At 40.2% G+C, this 27,358-nt stretch overlaps 2 protein-coding genes across 11 annotated transcripts in view; both read left to right on the top strand.

Annotated features, from left to right (window-relative positions):
• Positions 1–8,148, top strand: part of LARP1 (La ribonucleoprotein 1, translational regulator) — an 86,682-nt gene extending 78,534 nt beyond the window's left edge. For all 5 annotated transcript variants that reach the window (XM_083353550.1, XM_083353549.1, XM_083353553.1 and 2 more), the window contains exons 15-19: positions 173–324; positions 882–1,026; positions 1,230–1,339; positions 1,776–1,903; positions 2,817–8,148. In XM_083353550.1, coding sequence (XP_083209676.1) covers positions 173–324; positions 882–1,026; positions 1,230–1,339; positions 1,776–1,903; positions 2,817–3,053 — 772 coding nt within the window. In that variant the 3' untranslated portion in view covers positions 3,054–8,148. The remainder of the gene's footprint in view (positions 1–172; positions 325–881; positions 1,027–1,229; positions 1,340–1,775; positions 1,904–2,816) is intronic.
• A 7,279-nt stretch (positions 8,149–15,427) lies between these two features.
• On the top strand, positions 15,428–26,322 carry CNOT8 (CCR4-NOT transcription complex subunit 8). Of its 6 annotated transcripts, XM_083353561.1 has the most exons (8): positions 16,481–17,169; positions 17,271–17,625; positions 21,015–21,181; positions 22,682–22,875; positions 23,262–23,423; positions 24,188–24,332; positions 24,884–24,994; positions 25,189–26,322. In XM_083353561.1, the coding sequence occupies exons 3-8, from the start codon at positions 21,065–21,067 to the stop codon at positions 25,336–25,338; spliced, it is 879 nt and encodes a 292-aa protein (XP_083209687.1). In that variant the 5' UTR covers positions 16,481–17,169; positions 17,271–17,625; positions 21,015–21,064; the 3' UTR covers positions 25,339–26,322. The 6 variants fall into 6 exon arrangements, with proteins under 6 accessions (XP_083209689.1, XP_083209685.1, XP_083209687.1 ...); XM_083353563.1 differs by lacking the exons at positions 16,481–17,169; positions 17,271–17,625 and adding an exon at positions 15,428–16,277; XM_083353559.1 differs by lacking the exons at positions 16,481–17,169; positions 17,271–17,625 and adding an exon at positions 16,294–16,472.
• Positions 26,323–27,358: the final 1,036 nt, after the last annotated feature.

Raw genomic sequence — 27,358 nt, 5'->3', positions numbered from 1 at the left:
TCTTCCTGATAAGTCAATGCCTTTTTTACTCAAAATAATTCCTTAATTAGCATTTAAGACTCTCAGAAAAAGCTTGTCAGATTAATTCTAATTTACTGTAATGTGTCTGTATCTACTTCTGAACATTTGAGCAATTGGTTCCTATATTGACATAATTTTTTAAAATTTCTAGTTCCAGTCCTTCAGAAGGCACCCTGGCTATAGGCAGCTATGGCTGCACCCCACAGTCATTGCCTAAGTTCCAGCATCCTTCCCACGAACTCCTGAAAGAAAATGGCTTCACACAACATGTCTACCACAAGTATCGCCGGCGCTGCCTTAATGGTGAATTGTGTAGATACTGCTGAAGTTGTCATGTATTTGATTTTTGTGTGAATGGAGCAGGTAGTTTGCCTAATATCTTGGCCAGATTTACCTTCTTGGAAGTGATATTCTTTGCAAACCTTCATTATTGTTTGAAGTAGTAATCTGTAGACCAGATCTGCATGTAGTGCAATGAGCAGGGCGTATTGTGAATTGGACAAAAAACCTTCTCTGTTCTGCTTGGTTATCTGTTCAGTTGTATAAAGCTATATATGAGGTTGTAGTTTAATCACGTCTAACTGGTGTGGGCAGTTAAGCCAGTCTTCTTCCATTCATTATATGATATCATTTATGATTGCAATCCTTTGGGTGCCCCATAAATGACATTGCTACAGAAATCTCTCTATCTGGCTTCAAGATCCAAAGGCCCAGGCATTCAGCAGATTCTTAATTCTGTGTATAACAGAAACATAAGGAAGGGGATTGTGTGTATTTTGTCATGAGGATGAGGTAAAGTATTTTAATTGGCATGCACTTTAAAATAGTTCTTAAGAGTTTTCCTCTTTGTTTTTATCCAGAACGGAAACGACTGGGCATAGGCCAGTCCCAGGAAATGAATACTCTCTTTAGATTCTGGTCCTTTTTCCTTCGGGATCACTTTAACAAGAAAATGTATGAGGAATTTAAGCAACTGGCTCTGGAGGATGGAAAGGAAGGGTACAGGTAGGTCCAAACCTATTTATTGCGTCATCATAGTTGGCATTTTAAATATGGAAAGGGGGACACATGGATTGATCTTGGCTTTAGTAACAAATATGGTGATAGCCCTTAAAGAGATATTATACAGATAGTTTGTCTGACTTGATCAAATAAACTCTTGTAAGGAAAATTAGAGTATCTGAAATTACAGATATATGGTCTTGCAGGTATGGACTGGAGTGCCTCTTCAGATATTACAGTTATGGACTGGAGAAAAAATTCCGACCTGACATATTTAAAGATTTCCAAGAAGAAACTATAAAAGATTTTGAGGCTGGTAAGTGATTTTTTTTTCGGGTAGCACATAAAGCGGCTGATATTTTGGGGAATAATTATGCAGTCTTTCTTTAGAATAAATAGTTGGAGTATTGATTATCCTCTGATTCCAAAACTATAGTATGAAAGGATGTTTTGAGTACTGCTCATAGGAAAAACTCTCAAAAAGACATGAATACTGGGAGAAGCTCTTGTGTTGTGAGGCCAAGATTACTTTTAGCTTTATGCTGCTTTCTCTTCCCTAAAAAGTGGGCCAGCTGCTTTCTTGTACCCTCTGTCTCTTCCCTGCCCCCCAATGTGTGCGCAGGTAATTAAAAGTCTGTTCACATAAGTTGCCAATTTTTTGTCACTAATATTTGCTGAAATGAAATTGTTATGGCTTCCGACATCTATATTAAATGAGACTTATTTTTCATTTTTTTGTCTCTTGTTAATAGGCCAGCTTTATGGGCTTGAAAAGTTTTGGGCCTTCTTAAAATATTCCAAAGCCAAAAATTTGGACATTGCCTGCAAATTGCAAGAATACCTCAGCAAATTCCGCCGCCTTGAAGACTTCAGAGTTGATGTGGGTACAAATAACTGCTTCTTCCTTGTAATACAAATATTTCTAATGGTTGTGTTTTCTCCAATTTTTATGGCTATATCAGGCAGAGTCAGTTAATGTGTTCGAAATAATATGAAATGATAGGGAAACTCTGCTTGCAAATTAATTGCAAACACTGGCTGGGTGACTTTGGTCCTGACACATTCTCTCAGCCACTTTAAGATGGTTGCTCTGAGGAAAAAAGGTGAAATTAGATTTTACTGCTAGCTGGCAGGGAAGGTCACAAGTCATGGATATATGATATCTGCCTTAACAGTGATTCACTTAATGACTGGCAAAAATTTGTAAAAAATCCTGTGTGGTCACATGATGTCACACTTAACTGTCATGAAAAAAGCCAACCCTTCACTTGCATGAAAATGCTAAGCAGAAAAAAACAATAAAAATAATAATGCTATTTTAAAAAAAAAAATAGCCCGGCCATATATGAAAACCTTCAGATAATTGTGAATGAAGGTATGGATATCAAGACTTGGGAACTAAAATTGAAAGCCATATTTTAAAGTGGACTACCACTCCTAAGGCCTATTTCTAGTTTGCCCAGTTCACACATGGCAAAGTTGAGTGCTCCAGGTCATTACCCTCTTTGATTTTTTCTCTTAAAGTTTTTTGCTAAATGACTATAAAATCTTCCCCTTAATATTTCAAATGAAAAGACTTTTTAAGATCTCAGTTTTGAAAGTGTGGGCCAAGCAACAAGTACTAAGGAAAGGAGGGACTTTGAGGTAGTGTTACTTTTAAAAAATACTGTAACAAAGAAAGCTCTGTATATTTCTGTGTGTGTGTGTGTGTGTGTGTGTAAGTCATACTTGAAACAGTATTGAGACGCTATATAAATCGGTCTAATGGTTTTGTTTTGTTTTTTCCTTTTCAGCCTCCTATAGGGGAAGAAGGTAGCCACAAGAGATATGCAGCAACCATAGGAGTAGATGGAAGGAAGCGATACCCATCTCAGTCTTCTAGCAAGACTGTCAGCCATACTCCATCCAATCAAATGTCTGCCTCATCCAGCCAAGTCCCCAACTCATCAAGCCAGGAAGATGCCAAAAACCTGAGCCAGCCACATGCAGTTTCCACAGCCACAGTGGAAACCCAAACAGTGGGGAAGTAGACAGGCTAGAACCACCAGTGGAAAAGGGGGCAGGGAGTTGGAATGTAGAAGCCCAAGGCCAGGCTGCTTTCGGGAGGTGGGGCTATACAGCGCATTGATTTTTCTTGTTGGCTGGAAAAACAAGATGATCCAAGCTGAATGCATCTTTTTCCTCGTTGTGATTTAAGTCATTGATTGGAGCCAGACCTTCACATTTTCATGTCTTAGCGCCTTTCAGGGGTTAGGTTGGGTTGGGAAAGGGGAGATTTTTATAAATATAAATATATTATATATATATATATTATATATATATATATATATCAAGTTTTAAATTATTGATAGAAGTTTGTTTGGATAAACCAAAATTACTCTGCATCATGCAGCCTCACAATCCAGCTCCTTCTCCTCCCTCTGAACACTTAACAACTATGCAGCCCACTTGGTAAGCTGGAAGTTTGGACCGAACAATGTAGTGTTATTTGGAGAACTAGCCTTTGGCTTTCCAAGTTCAGCAGGCATCGCCCCTTCTGGATATAGCAATGCACAAGAGGAGTCTGCTACTATCACGTGTACCACCACTACTTACGTTGTGGCTCCCTCTATGCTGCTCATCTTTTCCATCAGACACCTACGACTGGAAATGAACCAAAGGACCCTGGCTGAAAGTGGGCCCACTTGCATTGGGCTTGCCCAGTTCTTTTGCGTGATGGGTAGAACATAAACTTGCACAGTGTCTCCCCTCGCATAGGAATGCTAAGACTTGGCTAAAACAGCTTTCACTTAAAAAAAAACACAAAACACAAAAAAACTTGTTTAAAAAAAATCTTGTTTCTTTTGCTTCCTTCCTTCAAAATAATAAGTTGCCTTATTGTGGAGTTGGGAACTTGTAGGCATCCCTGACTTGAGCATTTTGGGAAAATGGCATCTCCTTGGGAATCAGCCAGACTGTGATATATTTCTGTTTCCTGTTCAGTGACTCTTGTCTGCAGTAGCTGATGACTGTTCCCTTTAACCCAGCTGTGATCCGCATCAACTGGAACAATACTGTTGAGACCTAGCTGAATGTTGGTTCACGCCACACGAACAGCTTCTCTCCAGAGCAGGGGGGATACTGGGGCACTTCAGCCTGCAACTTCTGTGTAGTTGATGCTGATGTATGTGTATCAACTGTTTTAGTGTCCTTTCTGCTACAACTGCATCTGCCATTGCTTCACTTAGACTTCCAGGTGCGCCACCATTTTTCTCTCTCTCACCAGGACAGGCCAGGAACTCATTTGTTCTTTTATGAAATCTTCCTATTCCAGGATAGGCAGGCAGTTGCACCAGGAAAAGAGTAAAACACATGTGGATCTAAAGGCATACATCCTTGCTTTTCATCCATGTGATTAAAGAATACGTGCACAGGAAAACAGCTTTATCCTAAGCAAAGTAGGATTTTTATGTCCAATCATTTCTGAATTTGAGGTAGCTTACTAGTGCCGATTACTTGCACAGGATTCCCTTTCTGTATTCTTTCTAATAATAGCTATGATAATCTGCCCCCCTTCCCTGAAATAACCGTGTAGCCAAGGATGCTGCTGTTTAGACTGTTGGGTAGTTGCAGGCATCACTTTGATGTTCTTGCATCACACGTACAGACAAAATCACTTCATGAATTGGAACCACATCGGCTGTGTCACACCACTTTATACAAAGCATCAGGCTTATCTTGGCTTCTATTGGGCTAATTGCTGGAATTCTCAGAGGCTATTTGCATGGCTGAAATTAGGTAGAAAACAACTGTCCTGAACTATAGGGGTAAACAACAGAGAAGGAAATACATGCTGCATTATGTTTCCGACAACCTTTTGTTAACTTTCCTAGTGTGCTGTGTTCTGCAGGAAAATCAGCAGGGGGAGGAATTTCATGCCATCCCTGCTTACCATATAGCTCCAAAGGGGATAATGGTAGTAAAAGGGTGCAATGCTGTTTATGTGGTCCTATGTACTATGGCTTAAGTTAAAACAGTCCTCTTCTTCCCCCTTCTCAGTAAAGCATTTGCAGAAGGCCCTTCTGTAATGCTGAGAATTGATTCCTCCATTTCCTGCAACTCAATACCCCTGGAAAAAGTGGGGCAAGGCATACTGCATCTTTTTTTGCCGATTCTTCTGCTAGAACTGTCAGATGTCTTGGCTACTTCCACATTTTAGAGTTCATGTTTCAGGTGCATCCTTGATATTAACATGCTGAAAAGTACTTTGGTGAGACAATAACAGACATTAAGTCCCGCAGTTACTCATTTGGAGCAGATAAGTGTTAATTTAGTGTTTCAGGGAGTGTGATATTAGGGCGGTTCATTGATTTATAACCTCTTGTGGATGGTTTGGTACTAAATACGTAGATAATTAAGGAGATGGGACTTTATGCCCAGGGTTAGTGCTGCCTGATGCTACTGTTTTTAGCTGTATCAAGCTTGCTTTAATGGGAGTTTGCCACAGAGTATTCATGAGTGATAGTGCAGTGATCATACAAAGCACACCCTATAGTTCTAGCATGGCTGAAGAGCATCAGGGTATTGCTTGATTTCTTTGCTGTGTCACTTGTTATAACAAAACTTCATCTTGTCATTAAAGCATGATAAATGAAAATGAGCATTCCACTATTTCACCAGGCTCAATTACATTGTGTTATTGCGGAGTATGCTGCATTAGGAGAGCTATTCTAAAATGGAGCTTTGGGGAATATCATGGCCATTTTATGAATTGGCTGAAATCCTTATTATCCCAGGATTTCAATTAGTAGTTAGGCAGATGGACTGGAATGCCTGTATTTTCATTAGGACTACTGCAACTACAAGATATGCTGCCACGTAGTGGTCATCAGTATTTTTTTGCCATGCAAACCTTGCAAACCTAAGTACCATAGTCGCAACGTGAAATAAAGCATACGTTTGGGAACCGTGAGATAGAAGCGAGTGCTTATGTGTTTAAAATCAATGGACGCTTGTTCAAAAGCATTCTTAGAAGCAATTCTGGAAATGTGTTCTACCTAACCCTGAAGAATTGGGCTTTTCTGAATACGAACGCTGCTATGTGTGGTTATACAAATGTCATTTTTGCAAATTTAAGATGAGCACTAAGGCAGTAGTAGATTGTAGGAGAAGAAAAATAACTGATTAAAAACCTGCGATACCTGTAACAATGCCAATGATTTTTGTCAATCTTGACAATGTTGCAGGGTTGGACTGTATAAAGGTTTGCTTTTTGAGAGAAGTTACTTGCCACTGAAAGAAGGTTTGGAAGGATTTACTGATGACTCTTGCTTGGTAGAATAAGTTACAGGCATGTACTTATAGACTAGCCGTAATCAGAAGGCACCACACCAATCCTATAAATAGAAGAGATTTCTTTGGCAAAAAGGAAGAGTGCATGTTAATAAAATTATGAGTATCCTATGCTCTGATCTTATGTGAAAGTACTTTCTGGGAACAGAGGCTTTCAGTTGGGATTTAGAAGCTTTCTGTGATTCCCTAGTCTGAGATTACTAAATCAGTGAAAGTTTCTGTTCCCCAGTACAAAGCAAAAGGCATTCTGGATAGGTCTAAACTTTTATGGCCAAGTAAAAGGGGAAGTTGAAATCTGGTTTAGATTAGACAGGAAAGTAAGTGACCTTTATTACATGTTGGTGCTGTCATGTCTCTACCCGTTTTTGTTCCTCCTCACAATTTTCCAGTTATAGTGCGAAGATTTGTATTTGCCTTTCTTGCTCCTGGTAGCTTGATTGTACTATTAATACACAACACCATAACCTTTTGTTTGTTTACTTGTTTAAACAGGGCTGGGATGGGAGTTATTTATGCCTTGCTTATTTTCTTTCGTTAAGCAATCAAATCTGTTAATACCACAAATTCTGGTCTCTGTCTATCCATATCAATCTTCTAAAACTTGGATTTGTCTAACGATTGGAAAGGCTTAAGAGGGAGTGTGTAATTAACATTGTTAGATGCCTCCATTTTTTAAAAAAAATCAGTTTCAAATGAGTGGTTTATTGGGGGTGGGAGAGTTCATCTCAGCAACATGGGTTCGGACACTTTTCTAAGAAAATCTACAGATACCTTTTCTGCTAGTTTACATTTTCACTTTCTGAAGACACTTGAACATAGGACCGACTTATCTGTGATGAGCATATTCTATGACTGGATACATGAAAAGGGCATGGGCTTAACCATTCCTGTTTGGTTTTACAGATTTTGTTCTTCCAAGTCTGGCCCTCTAAAACCCTCCTTTTCTCTGGTGACATTATTTTTGCATGTATTCATCTTCACAGAAATGACTCATATTTCTTAGTTATTGTTAATTCTCTTTTCCACATTCTGCATCATGGTACAAGAAAATGGCTTGGGCCACTGAGATCCCACAGTTAAGGATATGATGTTCTTGGTAGGAGCTTTTGCCCTCCCAAGACCACTTTCTGATAACAGCATTTATGTGACATGCCTGGAACAGGCATGTGGCCAAATCTTTCCCCTCAAAATTGTTGGCTTGGTTCCCGCAGTAGTGCACAACTGTGATGTTTGAAGTTTCATTGGTGTGAAATCTGTATTAAGCTGCTGAAAATGTTGGATGAACAATCTGGAAAATGTGCCATGATTGTTTTGTACACAGGTGAAACTGTCACAGTAGAAAAGGGAGTCTGGTATACCTGCTTTCCATGAGCAGGATGTGTACATGTGTGTGCTTGCTGCTAAAGACAAACCAAATAAGAGTTTGTATTCACTTTCAGCTATATTTATTCTTGGGAAAAAACCTTTAAAAACAACTGTTACCATATATCACCTGGGAGGAAAAGATCTTAATATAGCCTACCATGCACAATCCCATCTCCTGTTAATAGTATATAATTCTTGACCCATGTGCTAGGATCATCACATTGGGGAGGGGGGAAAGGAAGAGGAAAAATTGTAAAATACTTGAATGAGAGCCTGTATTATAAACAGTAATATTATTCAGAGTATCTGCTTTATAGGCTGATGTGACTCATTATTCTAGTAGTGCTTTTAGTCCTTTGTAATTTGTGGTAATTATGCTTTTTTCCTTTTTAATACAAAAATGTATAAAAATAAAAAAGCTCAAAAGACCATGTACTTTCATTTTCATTGCTTTGACTGCATTCACTGTCCTGTGCCCATTGGGGAAATCCAATCCTTTTTTCCATCTTTCTGATTATATCTTCCATAGCCTAGGGCCACTTGATAGGGTGTTGTCAGGTAAGAAATTACAATTTGATTTTAATAGTTCTGGGTTGAATGTCCCTGTGTATCCTTGCTGCAGAATAAATCTTGACTGCCAGAAGTTATTTCAATTATTTTCAAAATGGCCAAAATTTGTGGCCAGCCAGAGGCTCAAAACGTTTTTAAAATGGTAAAGAGTACTAACAATCAAAATTCAGATTTTTGGTAACTGGCATGTGTTTATGACTAGCAATGTCCTGGGGTCATGTGATCACCTTTTGCAACCTGACAATGTCAATGGGGAAGCAAGATGTAACAACTGTGTTACTAAGTTAACTGCAGTGATTCATTTAACAACTGGCAAGAAAGTCGTAAAATGGGACAAAGCTGTCTTGCTTGGGCTCAGTTGTGGTCATAAATTGAAGACTACCTGTAAAACGAATAAATCCAAGGTTGCCATGAACTGAGCCACTCCAGATTTATGTCTCCAAAATCTAGCAGCCTTGCAGCAATGGAATCAAGCAATTTAGATAGGGATGTCCTTGAGCAGCTGGGAAGCCAATGCAACAATTAACTTGCCCTAGAGACCAGCTTCAACCACAGGGTCTCCCATCCAATTATCTGATTGTATATTAACGTTTACGTTTTACGTTTTATTTAATTTATATACCGCCCTTCTCCCTGGGGACTCAGGGCGGTTCACAGGGCATATAAATAAAAATACAGTACTATACAAAAGTTAAAACAAAGATTAAATCAGTGCCCAATTAAAAAAACAATAATGCAATCTAAAATGACAATTTAAAACCCAGCTCCCCCATCAGGCCAGACCGGCCAATTCAAACAAATGGGTCTTCAGACCACGACGGAAAGTTCGGAGGTCCGATGCCGTCCGGAGCTCCACCGGCAGTTGGTTCCACAAAGCCGGGGCACCCACAGAGAAGGCTCTCCCCCTGGGGGCCGCCAGTCGGCATTCCCTGACCGGAGGCACCCTGAGGAGGCCCTCTCTGTGGGAACGCACAGGGCGAAGGGGAGTTGAAGCCGGCAGCAGGTGGTCCCCGAGGTACCCCGGACCCATGCCATGTAGGGACTTAAAGATCATAACCAAGACCTGCAGAAGGGATGCGGTGGCTCAGTGGGTTAGGACACTGAGCTTGTTGATCAGAAGGTCGGCAGTTTGGTGGATCAAATCCCAAGTGCCGCATAGCAGAGTGAGTGCCTGTTACTCGTCCCAGCTTCTGCCCACCTACCAGTTCGAAAGCATGTAAAAATGCAAGTAGAAAAATAGGGACCACTACGGTGGGAAGGTAACAGCGTTCCGTGCTAGTCATGCCGGCCACATGACCACGGAGACGCCCTCGGACAAGCGCTGGCTCTTCAGCTTTGAAACGGAGATGAGCACCGGCCCCTAGAGTTGGAAACGACTAGCACGCATGTGCAGGGGAACCTTTACCTTTACTTTTTATATTAACATGCACTTGAGTACAATTGTTTAATCTGCTCTGATTCCATCTAAAATAGCATAGTCCAGTTTGTATTTTCCCATCTTTCTACTGAACTCTCATAAGAGGATTTAATGTCAAGGTACACTTTATTCACTGCGTTCCTGTGGTCAACTAAATTGATCAATCTGTCACTATCAAACTGGTTTGGCAAGATTTAGTGTTCATAAATCCATGCTGGCAGTTACAAGCAATCTTAATTTTTTAAATGCTTATAAACCAAATGTATTCTGCTGATGTGCTGTAGATAATGAGCTGATTGGTACTTAGTTACCCAATTCCTCCTCCCCTTTTAAAAATAATAATTGCTCTTCTCAATCATCTGGTAGTCTACCTGGATTATCCCACTTGCAGATCAGGGATGAAGTTGAAAGGGTTACTATAAATTGTTTTGTTATACATTGATTGTAAGTATTTATAATAGGCTGAGAGCTATGTTGATTGTAGTTTATAAAAATAGTATCTGCTGCTGCTAACAGTTATTTTCTTGGGAGGAAGGCCCTTGCTGGAGGAATTTATTATTTCCCATAAATTTCTTTTCCTCCCTGGGAAGGTTTGTTTACACACATGCTACTTTCTGAAACATTTTCAACTTTGAGCACTGCAAAGCACTGCATGAGTCTATCTGTATCAGTTATTTGAAAGTGTACCCATATGCAAAGTAAATTGGAATAATACAGAGTGACGGAGGGGGGGACAGATGGGACAGCAGGTTGCTCTCTTCAAATTGGTGTTCTGTAACAGCACATTCCCCAGTACACCTACTTTATGACCAGCAAGGCACACCACCCAGACGCCATTTTGTGAGCATGACCACACTGTTCTCAAAATTGCTGATCATCAGCCCCCAAAATCTGAGGGCTCTGGGTAGAAATTCTATTTTTCCCAATAATTTTATTAAAAATTATGTGTGGAAGAACCCTCCAGAAAGATATAGTAAGAAAAAGAATCTTTCCCCTTCATTCAGAGCAAGTATATTTCAATTAACTTGTCGCTGTCTCTTAAAATACAAATACACCTTCATTCCATGCTATACCACATTTGCTATAAACTGATCTCTAAATCTGTGTTGGCTTTTTTGGCAGCTGCAGCACACTGCTGGCTTATATTGAAGTGATTGTCCACTAGGATTCTGAGATCCCTCTCACAGTTACTACTATTGAGCAAGGTACACCCTATACTATACCTGTACATTTGGTTTTTCTTGCCTAAATGTAGAACCTTACTTTTTTCACCACTGAATTTCATTTTGTTAGATAGTGCCCAGTGTTCAAGCCTGTCCAGATCCTCCTGTATCTTAAGCCTGTCTTCTGGAGTGTTGGCTATTCCTGCCAGCTTGGTGTCGTCTGCAAATTTGATGAGTTCCCCATCTATCCCTTCGTCCAAATCGTTGATGAAGATGTTGAAGAGCACTGGGCCCAGAACAGAGCCCTGGGGCACACTACACACTTCCCTCCATGTAGATGCGGTTCCATTGAGGACCACACGCTGAATACGGTCAGCCAGCTACGAATCCATCTGGTGGTGCTGTCTAACCCACATTTTCCTATCTTATCAAGTAGTAGGTTGTGATCTACTTTATCAAATGCCTTACTGAAGTCCAAGTAAATTATATCCACAGCATTCCTCTGGTCCACTAATTTTGTCACTTGGTCAAAGAATGCAGTAAGATTTGTCTGGCATGATCCGTTTTTGACAAACCCATGTTGACTTTTAGTGATGACTTTGTTTGCATCAAGGTGTTGGCTGATTTGTTGTTTGATTATCTTTTCCAGAATCTTCCCAGGTATTGAGGTCAGGCTGATAGGCCTGTAGTTTCCTGGATCTATTTTTTCCCTTTTTTGAAGATGGGAACTACATCAGCTCTCTTCCAGTCCTCTGGTAGTTCCCCAGTGCTCCAGGATCTTTGAAAAATATAGTTCAGTGGTTCTGAGATCACATCTGCTAGTTCCTTGAGAACCTTGGGGTGTAATCCATCTGGTCCTGTGATTTGAACTCGTCTAGGCTGGACAGGTGCTCACTTACCATTTTCTTGCCTATCTTAACTTGTGTTTTTATTCTGTTTTTTATGGCACTATTTTTGATAGGTTGGTCTGTTTTTTCCCTTTGTGTAAAGACAGATGCAAAAAATGAGTTAGAGTTCTGCTTTCTCCCTGTTGCTTGTCACCTTCTTGCCACTTTCACCCACTAATGGACCAATCATTTCCTTAACTTTATTCTTGTTTTTTATATGTTGAAAGAAGCTTTTTTTGTTATTTTTGACTTTGGTCGCAAGTATTAGTTCATTTTGAGCCTTAGTTTTCCTCACTTCGTCTTTGCAGGCTCGGGCTATTTGCTGATATTCTGACTTAGTTATGTGCCCCTCCACTTCTTATATTTGTCCCTTTTAGCTTTCAATTTATCAGAGAGTTCTTTATGCAGCCATGCTGGTTTATTTTGAGAGCTATTATTTCCCTCTTTGTTGGTATTGTGCTAGACTGGGCCTTTATTATCTCACTTTTCAAAATTTCCCAAGCTTCTTGGGTTGTTTTCCCCTTGAGGATTCTCATCCATGGAATCCTTCCCAAGGTCTCTCTAAGTTTATTGAAATTAAACTTAGCTCTCATTAACCAGCAAAGGTCCAGTAAAAATGAACAGAAATACCTAACAATGTACAATGCATTCAGAAAGTGTTCAGACTCCCCGCACTTTTGTCAATTTTGTTATGCTGCAGTCTGATTCTGCAGTTCTTGAAATTTATTTTTTTCTCATTAATCTACACTCTGCCCCATAATGATAAAATGAAAACAATTTTAGAAATGTGTGTAAATTTATTAAAAATAAAAATGAAATATGACATTGGTGTAAGTACTCAGACCTTTCACTCAGTACTTTGTTGAAGCACCTTTGGCAGCAATTACTGCCACGAGTCTTTTTGGATATGAAGCAACAAGCTTTGCACACCTGGATTGGGGCATTTTCTGCCATTCTTCCTTACAAATCCTCACTCTCACTCAGATTGGATAGTGACCCTCTGTGGACAGCCACTGTCAAGTTCCTCCAGAGATGTTCAATAGCGTTCAAGTCAGTGCTCTGGCTGGGCATTCACAGAGTTGTCCCTAAGCCACTCCTGTGTTGTCTTGCCTGTGTGCTTAGGATAGTTGTCATGTTGGAAAGGGAACCTTTGGCCCAGTCTGAGATCCTGAGCTCTGTGGAACGGATTTCATTGAGGATATCCCTGTACTTTGCTCCAGTCAGCTTTCCCCCAACCCTGACCAGTCTCCCAGTCCCTGCTGCTAAAAAACATCCTTATAGCATGATGCTGCCACCACGCTTCACTGTTGGGATGATATGGGGCAGGTTGTGAACAGTGCCTGGTTTCTTCCAGACATAACATTTAGAATTGAGGCCAAACAGTTCAATCTTGATTTTATCAGAGAATCTTGTTCCTCTGAGTCTGAGACTCCTTTGCATGGTTTTTTTTTTTGAAACTCCAAGTGGGCTTTCATGTGTTTTGCACTCAGAAGAGGCTTCCATCTAGTCACTCTGCCGTATAACCCAGAATGGTAGAGAGCTGCAGTGATGGTTCTCTTTCTGGAACTGTGTCCCATCTCCACACAGGATCTGGAGCTCATAAGAGTGACCATTGGGTTCATGGTTACCTTTCTTACTAAGGCCCTTCTTCCCCAATTGCTCAGTTTGACTGGGTGACCAGCTATTGGAAGAATCCTGGTTGTATCAACTTCTTCCATTTGAGAGTTATGGAGGCCATAGTGTTCTTAGGAACTTTCAGTGCAGTAGAAATTTTATTGTAGCCTTCCCCAGATCTGTTGCCTTGCAATAATCCTATCTCTGAGCTCTGCGGGTAGTTCCTTTGACCTCATGGTTTTTGCTCTGTTACAGTATGTAGTCAGCTGTGAGGCCTTCTATAGAGAAGTGTGCCTTTCCAAATCAATCAATCAGAATAGAACTGGAAGGGACCTTGGAGGTCTTCTAATCTACCCCCCAGCTCAAGCAAGAGTCCCTATATCATTTCAGACAAATGGTTGTCCAGTCTCTTCTTAACAACCTTGAGTGATGAAGCACCTACAACGTCTGAAGGCAAGCTGTTCCACTGGTTAATTGTCCTCACTGTTAGGAAGTTTCTCCTTAATTCCAGGCTGCTTCTCTCCTTGACTAGTTTCCATCCATTATTTCCTGTCTTGCCTTCTGTTTCTTTGGAAATAAATGGACCTCCTCCTCCTTCTTGTGGCAGCCTCAAATACTGGAATACCAGTATCATGTCTCCCCCCCCAACTGTTTATTTTCTCTAGACTGGCCATTCCCAAATCCTGCAACCATTCTTCATATGTTTTAGTCTCCAGGACTTTAATCATCTTAGTTGCTCTTCTTTACACTTTTTCCAAAGTCTCAACATTATATCCAAACAATTTACCACAGGTCAACTCCAATCAAGGTGTAGAAACACGTCAGCAAAGATCAAAAGAAATGGGAAGTATCTGAGCTAAATTTTAAGTATTGTTGCAAGGGGCCTGAATTTATGCCAATGTGATGTTTCAGTTTTTTTCTTTTTAATAAATTTACAGACCTTTCTAAAATTGTTTTCACCTAGTGTAGATTAATGAGAAAAAAATGAATTTCAACAACTATAGAATCAGGCTGCAGCATAACAAAATTGACAAAAGTGAAGGGGGTCTGAATATTTTCTGAATTCACTGTAAGTATATAACCCCTCTCTCCATTTAATCTACAACCTACTCGTCCTTCCCTTTATTAATTAATGGCTAGAATTTCCATGCGGGTCAAGAAGCAGCAGTGAGAACTGGACACGGAACCACTGATTGGTTCAAAATTGGGAAAGGAGTCTGGCAAGGCTGTATACTGTCACCTTGCCTGTTTAACTTATATGCAGAGCATATCATGAGAAAGGCAGGGCTAGATGAATCAAAAGTTGGAATTAAGATTGCCGGGAGAAATATCAACAACCTAAGATATGCAGATGATACTACTCTAATGGCAGAAAGTGAAGAACTAAAGAGCCTCTTGTTGCAGGTGAAGAAGAAGAGTGCAAAAGTTGGCTTGAAACTTAACATTAAGAAAACCAAGATCATGACATCGGGCCCTCTCAATTCCTGGCAAATAGATGGGGAAGTAGTGACATATTTTATTTTCCTGGGCTCCAAGATCACCGTAGACGGGGACTGTAGCCAAGAAATTAAAGAGATGCTTGCTCCTGGGGAGGAAAGCCATGGCAAATCTAGACAGCACACTAAAAAGCAGAGACATCACCCTGTCAGCAAAAGTGCATATAGTCAAGGCTATGGTCTTCCCAGTTGCAATGTATGGCTGTGAAAGTTGGACCATAAGAAAGGCTGAGCGCCAAAGAATTGAGGCCTTTGAACTATGGTGCTGGAGAAGACTCCTGCGAGTCCCTTGGACTGCAAGGCGATCAAACCGGTCAGTCCTAGAGGAGATCAACCCTGACTGCTCTTTAGAAGGCCAGATCCTGAAGCTAATACTTTGGCCACCTAATGAGAAGGAAGGACTCACTGGAGAAGAGCCTAATGCTGGGAAAGACTGAGGGCAATAGAAGAAGGGGATGACAGAGAATGAGGTGGCTGGATGGAGTCACTGAAGCAGTAGGCATGAGCTTAAATGGACTCCAGAAGATGGTAGAGGGCAGGAAGGCCTGGAGGAACATTGTCCATGGGGTCGCGATGGGTCGGACACGACTTTGCAGCTAACAACAGAATTTCCAGGAACCTGAAATAAAGTCCATCAGATTTCCAAAAGGGCTTCTTTCATAGTACGGTTGATAACTTTTTTGCATGCTTTCAGATTTTTCAGAAGTGCATTGCCACTGCCTGCTTCGCAGAGCTAACAGAGTGACTGGCCCAAAATCGCCCCGCTGATAAAGCCAGGGCTTGAACCTTTTAACTTGATGCCTTAACCGCCATACCAAATTGGCTTTCAGGGCTGACATAATTCTATGCAATTACTTCTAGCCTAGATAGGATTTGTTCCTAAGTCAGAGTTGCAAACAGACTTTTAAGTTACCAGGGTTTACAATTAAGGAAACATGGAACGATAGCTGGATACGGAATCCAGTTGCAAGTGTGTTTAATACGCGAACAGAGCACAACCCTCTCTTCCCCGAGATATGCCTCCGCGCAATTAAATAGATCTTGTGCATTTATCTGCTGCCTTAATATAATAGAAGAGGCCACCGTTCACTTCTATGGATTTCCGGAATGCGAAGCAGACTGCCTTCATTGCTGTGGCGTACTAGTTTACGGTTACCAGGCACGCGTTAGCAAAACTCGAGGTCGACTGAGTGCAAAGCTCTACTAGCTTTGCATCGCCGTATACGAGACTCACGCAACATGCAAACGTGACCATACTTGGCGCTTTTCACTGGTTAATAAACACAAGTCAGAACAGTTTGCGCAGTAGTCGCTGAGAGGCCACGCTGGCCACGCGCATGAGCAATACCGTAGCCTTTTCGTCTTTCCGGGATCTTCCGAGGCGACCGGAAGTTTTCTTGCCTGAAAAGGGGTCAGTAGGCTCTTAAGCAAAGCGCATGCGTGCAGGGAAGGTGGAAAGCGGGGAACATTTCCCCCCCCCACACACACACACTCAAACCATTGAGTCATGTAAAAGGGCCAGGCTAGAGCGGCTTCTAACTGAGACCAACGAAGGCGGCGGGAAAGAGCGATAACGGTCCGGCGCTCGGTTCTTGCTGCGCTCCCGGTGAGGCGGCGCGCGCGGGGGCTTCCTTTTCGAGCGCAGGCCCGGAGAAAAAAGGCTCAAGGCAGGGCGGGAGGGCCTGAGAGTCCCGGGGCGGAGCAGATCTTTTGTTTGCAGACCGGATGTCCTGGGTCTTTATGAGGAAGGCGTTTCGGTTTGCTCGCTCTCGTAGTCGCCTTCCCAGAGGCAGCGGGAGGGGGGGGGGGAGGGCTGCTGAGGGGAGCGAGCCCGTCGTCCCCGCGAACCGGTTCGCCGCGGCTGCCCTCCTACCCTGCTGAGCCCTCGAAAGCTTCAGCCAAAGCAGGGCAGAAATTCAGAAGCCAGGTGGTCCTCTTTGAGTTAACGCATTAAAATGGAAGGCTCCGTTTTGAAAGACGGAAACGTAACGGCCTGGCGAATGCCGCCTTGCTTGAGGAGAAATCAACAAAAGGCCTCACAGGGCCGTGTTTCCATCGGACGCGTCACTGGCTGAGGTGATGGCGGGCGGGGGAGAGATACGGTAGTTACGGCAGTAACGCTGATCCTTCAAGAGCGCGGCCTCTGGTTGAATGCCCCGCTCTCTTTCCCTTCCCTGGATGACTCCTGCAAAGAGAAGAAGGAGAGAGGCTGGCCACGGAGACGTACGCAGGGGCAGGGAACTGGGCCGATCTTTGGAGAGGCGGAGTTTACCTGAGCCCAGTCACGTTGGCCTAGAACGGGTGTAAGGCAACCTCGGCTCTTTTATGACTCGTGGACTTCAACTCCCAGAATTCCTGAGCCAGCTTGGCTGGCTCAGGAATTCTGGGAGTTGAAGTCCACGAGTCATAAAAGCCGAGGTTGCCTACCCCTGGCCTAGAAGAAGCAAGCTTCGTGGTTGAGCCTTGTGGCCCTAAAAGCTTTGCCGGGTGCGTCGGGCAGTCTGCTTGTGCGGACTCGCTCAGCGATAGGAGATGAAATGCTTGGGAGGGGGAGAAAAGGTTGCCCCCCCCTGCGTGCGCGCGTGCGCGTGCGCGTTTTTAACGGGATAAACGCAACGTCTGAGGAGAAACAGACACGCCTTTTATTCGTTTACTCAGTTTACAGGCTCTTTTCGTGCGCTCTTTGGAGCATAAGAGGAACAAAATTAAGGCAAATGCTGAAAATGAAAATTTTAAGATAAAAGCGGCGCCGAGGAAAGGTGCACGTTTGTTCTTTTCATTTCTTAAAATTTCAATCTGCGGGGCTTTTTAACGTTTGAATTCCTTCGCTTTATCTTTTCCTACTCTGTAAGTCGCCCTAGAGAGGAAGTAAGTGGGTGGAATGAAAATAAAATAACTTCGTAATTTAATGTTGAGAGGCACCTCTGGAGAAGTTGTATTCTGATGCCTTGGGAGCAATACGGGCAAGGCCCTTTCCTATCGGATGCGTGACATTCTTACGGAGGGGACATCTCCCAAATGAGTCTTCTCCCTGATACTCAGGCTCCATGTTATTTAAAATTTAAAGATTAACCCCAGCCACTTACCGTAGTTTCTTCCAGTTAAAACATTTATCGTCTGGTTCTTGGTGCTGTCTGAGCTTGCTTGTTTTCTTGCAGAGGTTTCATTAGCAAAACTAGGTAAACATCATCAGTGCTAGCAAGAAGTGCTGTTTGCTGTCAGTTTATATTCTAGGGCAGGGGTCTTCAAACTTGGCCCTTTTATGACTCGTGGACTTCAACTAAGCACATTGGTTTGTGCTTAAATTGTAAGCCGCCCTGAGTCTTCGGAGAAGGGCGGGATATAAATGGGATTAAAATAAAAAAATAAAAATAAAATAAAAAATAAAATAAAAAAATAAAAATAAAACTCCCAGAATTCCTCAGCCAGGCACGCTGACTGAGGAATTCTGGGAGTTGAAGTCCACAAGTCATAAAAGGGCCAAGTTTGAAGACCCCTGTTCTATAGTGGCTTGCCCTGTCAGTGTTGATGGGAGCGGTCTTAAAGATTCTTTGGTAGGGCTGTTTACTGTGGGGCTTCTTTGGCAGTTTCTTGATTGGGGCATTGTTTACTTGATTGTTGGTCTGATGTTAATCTTGGAGTTAATTTAGGCTGATCCGCTACTGATTGCTGGTAGAGAGGCGCTTGGGTCTTTTTGTTCCTTTTGGGCTAGTGGATTGTTTGCATATATATTGTTAATGTCTATGTGTCTATTAAGGGACATGGTGGCTCAGTGGGTTAGGACGCTGAGCTTGTAGATCAGAAGGTCGGCAGTTTGGCGGGTCGAATCCCGAGTGCCGCGTAACAGAGTGAGCGCCTGTTACTTGTCCCAGCTTCTGCCAACCTAGCAGTTCGAAAGCACGTAAAAATGCAAGTAGAAAAATAGGGACCACTCCGGTGGGAAGGCAACAGCGTTCTGTGCGCCTTTGGCGTCTAGTCATGCCGGCCACATGACCACAGAGACGTCCTCGGACAAGCGCTGTCTCTTCGGCTTTGAAACGGAGATGAGCACCGGCCCCTAGAGTTGGAAACGACTAGCACGCATGTGCGGGGGAACCTTTACCTTTAACTTATGTGTCTATTGAAGACTAATTTGTCAAGAGTGGCAGGCTTCTAGAAATTTCCTGGAGTTTTTGGATCTCTTTGGAATACAGAATACTTGATTTTGTAAACCTGAGTAGACAGGCGAATGCAAACATCTTATGACCAAAGATTAACCTCTCCGAAGCATGGATTTATGCTCAAAACCAATATTTGATATCTTCAGAAGAATTGGCTTTTTTAAATAAATGCATAGAGAAAATGCTTGCTAAATATATTTTTTCATATTGGCTCAGTAGCATTGTTTTTAAGAATTAAAATGTCTATGATAGTGGCCCACAATTTCAAATTTTGAACTTTTAACTATTAGTGAGCTTCTGCCTTCTGAATTTTTGTTATGTCTGCTGCCTCCCCCCCCCCCAAATTTTTATCAATTTGGAACTCAGGGGATCTTATCACATGATCTACACTAAGGAGGAGCTTAAATACATTATTTTTGTTATGTGCTTGGAATATTTTAAGTCCACAGTCATGCCTTATGGTTTGGTAAATGGTTCTTCAATGTTTGTTAGATTTTAAAGATGAGAATTTTTTTGTAATAGTTTGGACTCTAGTTTCATTATCTATTTAGATTCAACTTCCCACATCAACATGTCCAGACTGTGTTTCAACAGCTTTGCCAACACAGCTTAAGCTTTAGATGAGAAATGTGTTGTAGATCTATCTGTTTTAGGATCTTGCAGCTTTATGAGGGGGCTGCCAAAGAGAGTTCACTTGTGCTGGCAAAGCTTTCCATAATGTTTAACTTTCATCAGTACTTAGTATCCGATTTTGCAGCTTGCAGAAGAATGTTAAAGGCTCTGACTGAGAAGTGAGTCCTTTTCAAGAGTAATTCTTGGTCAGCTTTTCTGTTAAAACAGGCTTTTGCCTCCCAGTTCCTCTTTGCCATCCAGATCCTACTTGCCCTTTTGTTGTGGAAGTGATTCTTGTCCAGGCAGCTGAGGGTTTTTGACAAGAATTTTTGCCTTGCTCCATTTATTCTGGATAGCTATTAGCTTTTGAGAGGTGTTTTTAAACAGGAATTCTTGATGGTAAAAGAAAATTATTTTTCTGATCCTGTCTTTTATATCAGACACAAACATATTGCTGTCCAACATTGTCAGAAGGGCTCTCCCTTATTTGGGGGGATGAAGTAGGCTTCTACCACTCATACATCCCTCAGAGAAATTGGGCACCAGATTTATTGGGCATTCCCTGGATCAGCTCAGATTAACACAATTGTTTTTGTTGAGTTATGCTAACAAGTGATTTACTACCCTTGTTGCCTAAACATTTTGCTTCATAACATATTATAGGAGCCTTGGTGGAGCAGAGGGCTAATGCCTCCTTAAGTAAGACCAGCTGCCTGCAATTAGTGCAGGTTCGCATCCCACCAGGCTCAAGGTTGACTCAGCCTTCCATCCTTCCGAGGTAGGTAAAATGAGGACCCAGATTGTTGGGGGCAATTAAGCTGACTTTGTAATAATGCCGCTTGGGGTGTGTGTGAAAGCCCTAACAAGCAGGCATATACATAGAATGAAGGCTACTGCTAAGCTTGTAAGCCGCCCTGAGTCTTCGGAGAAGGGCGGGATATAAATGTAATAAAAAATAAAATAAATATGGTTGTTTACTGCTTTATTCCTCACTTTGGGATTGGTAGACACCATTATTTCTCCTATCTGCCCCTGTTGCAATTTAAATGTTGTGGTGCAAAGTTTTAAAATAAACCTAGAGTCTAAGACCTTATACTTACCCCTCAAAATGAGGGGAAGGTTATAGTAAATCAGTTACATTTCAAATATTTTTCTCATATCCTTGTTTTGTCTTTTGGGATAATTATATATAGAAGTCTTTATATGTTTTCATCATAATTCATTGCTCTTTTTTATATTTACTTATTTGATGCTTAGAGCAATCTAATACTTGCATTGTTAAGGACTTATTTTTTCATCCTAAGTGTTGCTGAGTGTGATATTCTTCTCAGTACTGGATATTTATATTGTCTTTTTTCTTTATCAACAATTGTTAGATAATTTGAGAACACCGGTTTTCCATTTAATTGTATACAAATCCTTCAAGATGCCAGCAGCACTTGCTGAAAATAGTCAAGTGATCTGTGAAGTATGGGCAAACAATCTAGAAGAAGAGATGAGAAAAATTCGGGAAATTGTTCTCAGCTACAGCTACATTGCGATGGTAAATTTATGCTTTCTGTACAGCTTTTATTCTGGCATAATATTTTTAAGTAAGTAAAATTATTCTAGTTTAAATCAGTGTGTTCAGTCTGGAAACCACTTGATATTTTAAAGAAACATCTTTCAACATTTTAGTTCTATTAAATATTTCATTTAAGCGAGTTATGGAATTCAAATCTGCAAATTTTGCATTAGTTCCTAATACTATTACTGTATAATCCCTATTTAATTTAAAAGTAGATTTTTGTATAAACATTGATATATTTGAAGTTTCTGTGGTAACATTCTGGGTTTCATTGTGTAAATCTTACTTGTATAATCTTGCCTATTTGACTTTTATGTTTTTAGTGCAGGATTACATAGATTTGCCATTATCAGACAAATCAATTTTATACAGTGGTACCTCAGTACTCATTGTTAAATTGGTTCCAGGAGGTGTGATGAGTACCAAAAATGATAAGTACCAAACAATTTTTCTCCATAAGGAGTAATGTAGTGAGTCACAAGGCAGCCGACATGACAAGTTCTAGCTTGTGCGTTGAATACCAAACAAGCGGTGAGTACTGGGCCAAAAATTTCCATGTCAAAATGTGTTGTGTAGCAACTTCAATGTGTTTCAAAGGAGTTGAGTTCTAAGGTACCATTGTATCAGAATGAGTTCTGACATATTACATCAATAAATTCTGGATTAATTATTCTTCCATTTGTTTTTATTCTGTGTTACTAGCATATATGCTTTTCTGAAACACATAAAATGTATGCAAAAATATTGTAAGCCTAAACCTTAAAACACTTTGTTCCAAATTCATCAGAAATATTTCAACACATGAATAAACTATTCCTTATTGCCTTTAAAGCAATTGCACGATCTCAGTAAAATAAGTTGAATGCAGTGAGACTGGGTTACTGAAGAAATGTCTGTGGTAAATAAGGGACCCATGGATATACCATGCGTATACATTCCTTTTGGGAAAGTAACATTAAAGGAAAAAGGGTAAGGGAATAACAAGACAAATTATAGTATAAAGTGACAAAAAATACATCAAATGAATATACCGTATAACAAAAATGACTTCTGATCTTTTTTATAGTACAGAGGTAATAAAATAAAAAATACAAAAACCTTTCTAGGTTTAAATAAATAATATCAGTATTTAAGGTAAAGGTAAAGGTTCCCCCGCACATGCATGCTAGTCGTTTCCAACTCTAGGGGCTGGTGCTCATCTCTGTTTTGTGGCTGGCATGACTAGACGCCAAAGGCGCACGGAACGCTGTTACCTTCCCACCGTCGTGGTCCCTATTTTACTACTTGCATTTTTAATATCTTAAATTACTAAAATCAAGATTCTGCAAAAATATTCATATTTTTCTTTTAGTTTAATACATATTAAAGTATCAATTATGAATAATCGTATATTTGTAAAACCATGATATTTCTACAGAAATAATATCCAGATTTTATTGTTGCTTGGGTTTAATGTTTTCTTATGCTTCTTTATAGGACACAGAATTTCCTGGGGTTGTTGTTCGACCAATTGGTGAATTCCGCAGTTCTATCGATTATCAGTATCAACTGCTCCGATGTAATGTTGACCTGCTTAAAATTATTCAGTTAGGCCTGACCTTCACAAATGAAAAAGGAGAATATCCTGTAGGAATCAACACCTGGCAGTTTAATTTCAAGTTCAATCTTACGTAAGTCTGAATAACTGGCAGAATAGTTTCTCTAACTTGAGTTGTAGCCACAGAGAACCAAGATATTTTTGTCAGTTTTCCATTCTCTTGTAAAAGAATTGTATTCTTGTATTCTTTTATTTACTTTATTCTATTTCAAAATCTGCACAGTAGAAGCTGTTAATCTCTTTAAAAGATGTGTTACTTTGTAATATAATATTTTTGAAAATAACCTGTGATTTCAAATACAACAGGCCATTTTTCTGTGTTGGACAGAAGGGTTCCACAAACTTACCTAAACCATGTCATGGTAAATAATGAATTTTGATTTAGTAACATAAATGATATCCAGTGATTGTTTAGGAAAAATCAAACTAGTTTTAACATTTATTTGTCTTTCTCATTAGGGAAGATATGTATTCTCAGGATTCAATAGACCTCCTTGCAAGCTCAGGATTACAGTTTCAGAAACATGAGGAAGAAGGAATTGATACTTTACATTTTGCAGAACTTCTAATGACCTCTGGTGTAGTGCTCAGTGACAGTGTCAAATGGCTTTCATTTCATAGGTTAGTCTGTTTTTTTTCCAATATGTCAATATATTTGCCTTCGTCATTTGATCCAGCATAAAACGGGTATTGTATGTTGGAATTGTTTGGGGGAAAAAAAGTGAACGATTTGGCGAATGGCCTTGGTGTACAGTTGGTGTATATGAATCTGAGAATGATCCTGAGTGGCAGAAAAATTGCAATTCTAAATATTTAATGGTTTGTAGATCATCAGTGCTTTGCCTCCAAACTTTTGGAAATTTTTAGCCTTCTCGGGTTGTTTCATTGTGAATGGTGTTTTTGTAGAAGTGTTTGTTATTTTATCAACATTTTAAACTGTTCCATAATGAATCTCACCTATCCCCAAATCTAGTAAATATCAAATGATGAAGGCAATTAATATTTTACTGGTTCAGCTTATTTTACTTTTTGCATGTATCAACTTTCAGGTCTTTTTTTGTTGCTGGAATTGAACATATGACTCAGATTATATGAGTTCCAGCTTCCCCCCCTTCTGTTTTGTTACATTTTCCACCCAATTTGTTCTTACTAAATCCCTGTAATAATTGTGGTGCATTGAACAAGTACTTTTTGTTCTCAGCATTCATTTGTATCTTCCACTAATTCTACTTGCTGAGGAGCTATCTCCAGTTCAGTTTCCACTGTCATTAGTTATAAGCTGAACTGGAAAAGATTGAATTAAAATAGATCATAATAGTAAATTCTGCTGTATCTAGTCATGTTGCTGTTAGCTAACATGTGCCATTGTACTATTACTTCAACAGTGGCTATGACTTTGGCTATATGGTGAAACTGCTGACAGATTCTAGACTTCCAGAAGAAGAACACGAGTTCTTTCATATTCTGAACCTTTTCTTTCCATCTATATATGATGTTAAGTATTTGATGAAGAGCTGCAAAAACCTGAAGGTACATTTTATCATTGTTAATTGCAAATCATGAAGTGTAAAAGAAAACAAGGAATTGTTGTAGATATAATTTAAAAGGTAGTATAATTAACATAAATTATATATTTATTAAATGCATGAGGGCTTTATTCAACAGTTGCTTTTAATTTTACTATAGTTACAAATTCTCTGAAAATTAAATGCCACTTGGGAAAGCAGGATCCAACTTTTGTATTTATGGCACCATATAATTGCTTGGCAAGAATTTATCAATCACATTTATATGACCGTCTATCTCACAAAAATGTATTCTGGGCAGTACATAGAACTCCCCAGTTACAAAAATATAAAAGTCATACACTTTCAGGAGCATTGCTTATTCAAAACAATCATTAGTAACCACCAAATTATTGCTGGAGATTAATTATATATACAAGTTCAAAGTGTAGTGTTGGCAATTTCAAAATGCCTTTAAAATTCTAGTCTGCTACCTTCTGTAGCTCCCATTAACCAGTCAAAATAGGTCAGATGGAACATTGACTGTTGTGTTTCAGTCTTCTTCCTTTATTGCAGGGAGGGCTTCAGGAAGTTGCTGACCAGCTAGATTTACAGCGTATTGGCCGGCAGCACCAAGCGGGGTCAGATTCTTTACTTACAGGGATGGCATTCTTCAGAATGAAAGAGGTAGGCTCATTTGGTCTCTTTCCAAATCTGGCTTGTTCTTGACCCTCTTCAACATCTTTTGCAATAATACACTATTTTTAATTTCTTTGGGTTATGCAAGTGTCAGCTGCTGTTGAAATGACTGTTTTAAATCTAAAGATATACCCCAAAATGTGTTAGATGAAATGTATAACCACTTATATATTTTTTCCTAGTTGTTCTTTGAGGATACAATTGATGATGCAAAGTATTGTGGGAGACTATATGGCCTTGGCACAGGAGTAGCTCAGAAACAGACCGAAGATGTAGAAACAGCCCAAGAGAAAATGAGTATTTTGGCTATTATCAACAATATGCCCCAGTGACAGATTGCTACTTTAGGATATTAACGTGGGTCCACAGAGGTAAAATTCCTTCTTGAAACTGTTTCACATCTTTCCAAGAAATGGCGAAAGCACGAGTGTTTTTTTGAAGAGGAAAAAGGATCTTTTCTTTGAATCTTGGTAGATTCCAATTAAGTGATTTCATAATGGCTGGAGAGTTTGTCTTGTATGTAAAAAAAATCAGACTCGAGCTACATACTATGTATATAACTCTTTATTTTAAACTTTACTGAATTTGCAAGTAGTTCTTTCAGAATTTTCAGCAGAGCTGAAGTTCTCTCATGCGCTTGCAGATTTAGTTTTGACAGCTTATTTTAAAATTTATTTTGCTCTCTGTGAGGGTGATGCATTTCTAAGCCCTCTGCTAGTTTTTATCTTTTGTGTCAGTCTGTGAAAGTGATCCATTCAGCCCTGGTGGTGGAGACTGCATGAACATAATGTAACTATATGCTAGAAGTCACCATGATGGTGGTCCTGGATGGTATTATCACTAGTTCTTCCTTCCTTTAGCTTGCTGGGCCATGATATCATATTGGCAATTTTCATCTTAATAACTTTAGAATAGGATAAATCTGTCAGCATGCTTGAGATTGCAGTAATAATTGGGACCAAAAACAGTTTCATGTTGAGTGAAATACTTTAACCCTTCTGTGAATAGGATGCTCAGTAATTGAGTAAAATCACATATATCTAGTAATAATGGGCTATTAAAACTTTTAGATTACCATTTTATACTACTTTGAAGAGGAACCCTAGATTGTTCAATAGATGTAGACTAAAAGTTCATTTAATAGTTTTGCAAATGTCATCATCCTGAAAACAAAATCCTGTTTGGGGTGGAGGGGATCTTGACAGTGTGAAATTTTAACTCCCCATTATGTAAAGTATTACAAGCTGCTGTTAAATGCATCTGTATATATAATTGGTTCTTAATTTTGTAAAATAAAGACTTTTCTTAAAGCATGAGACTTGGAGTTATATATTTTTTTTAAAAAAATGATAATTGTTTTTGTGTCAAAAGAACTGTCAGCAAAAGGAACTTAGTCACTAGATAGAGATAAAAACTCAGATGCAAATTTTATAACTTTAAAAGTGAGGTTTTTAGCACAATTCAAATTATAACAATTACTAATTCTACTCTAAAAGCCTTTTCATCTCAACATGAGTTTTCTTCTTTCTCTTTATGTACAAGAAGATACCTTAAATACTGTTGCAAGCAATATACAGGAAGTCTTGTTCCTGCCTTTATCTTTAATCTGTATGCAAGTCAGAATTCATACAGATAGTCTTCGACTTACAATAGTTCGTTTAGTGACCCAAGTTACAACTGCACTGGAAAAAAGTGACTTATGACCGTTTTCCATTTTCGGAAAATGGGACAAAACTCACAACTGTCATTTTAGCAACAAAAATTTGGGCTCAATTGTCATGTTGAGGACTACCTGTACTGTACTTACAAACAGGCTGCCTACTACTAAAATTGGTGGATGACATTGCTCTTTGAGTTGGCAAACCACTGGAAGCCATGCATTATTTTTACGAACCTCTGAAAATAGGCTGTATATTAAAAATTTGCAACTTCAGTGGTTCATCAAAACATTGTGTAGCTTCAGCAGTTCATCAATTCAAGGAAGAGCAATGCTGTGCACCATTTTTATAAGTGTGTACCTATTCATAAGTGTAGGTCAGACATGTCAAACACAAGGCCCGGGGGCCGGATCCGGCCCACGAAGCGGTTTCATGTGGCCCACAAAGCCATTCTGGAAACAGTGAGGGAACAGCCCCCACTGCCTTGGCCCTGGCCCAGAGACCCTCCTTCTGCCAGAGACCCTCAGATCTGTCCCACTCCTGCCCAGGTCCCCATAGGCACCCTTGATGCGAACGATGTAGAGCTGGCCACACCCACCCAGTAGGCCATACACACTCCAGCCACGCCCACCCAGTAGGCCACGCCCACCCAGGCCATACCCCCCCCCCCGAGGGCAACCGCAATGCTGATGCA

The sequence above is a fragment of the Vipera ursinii genome (assembly GCF_947247035.1).
Source record: "Vipera ursinii genome assembly, chromosome: 2".
NCBI lineage: Eukaryota > Metazoa > Chordata > Lepidosauria > Squamata > Viperidae > Vipera > Vipera ursinii.
The sequence above is the reverse complement of the archived record's forward strand: the minus strand, read 5'-3'. Positions and strand labels throughout refer to the sequence as shown.

What these genes read in the sequence shown, in the direction of transcription:
- CNOT8 (XM_083353563.1), top strand. Translation starts at nt 21,065, where the DNA reads ATGCCAGCAGCACTTGCTGAAAATAGTCAAGTGATCTGTGAAGTATGG. An exon ending in AAATGGCTTTCATTTCATAG is followed by an intron (nt 23,424 to 24,187) that starts GTTAGTCTGTTT and finishes TTACTTCAACAG; the next exon opens with TGGCTATGACTTTGGCTATA. An exon ending in AGAGCTGCAAAAACCTGAAG is followed by an intron (nt 24,333 to 24,883) that starts GTACATTTTATC and finishes CCTTTATTGCAG; the next exon opens with GGAGGGCTTCAGGAAGTTGC.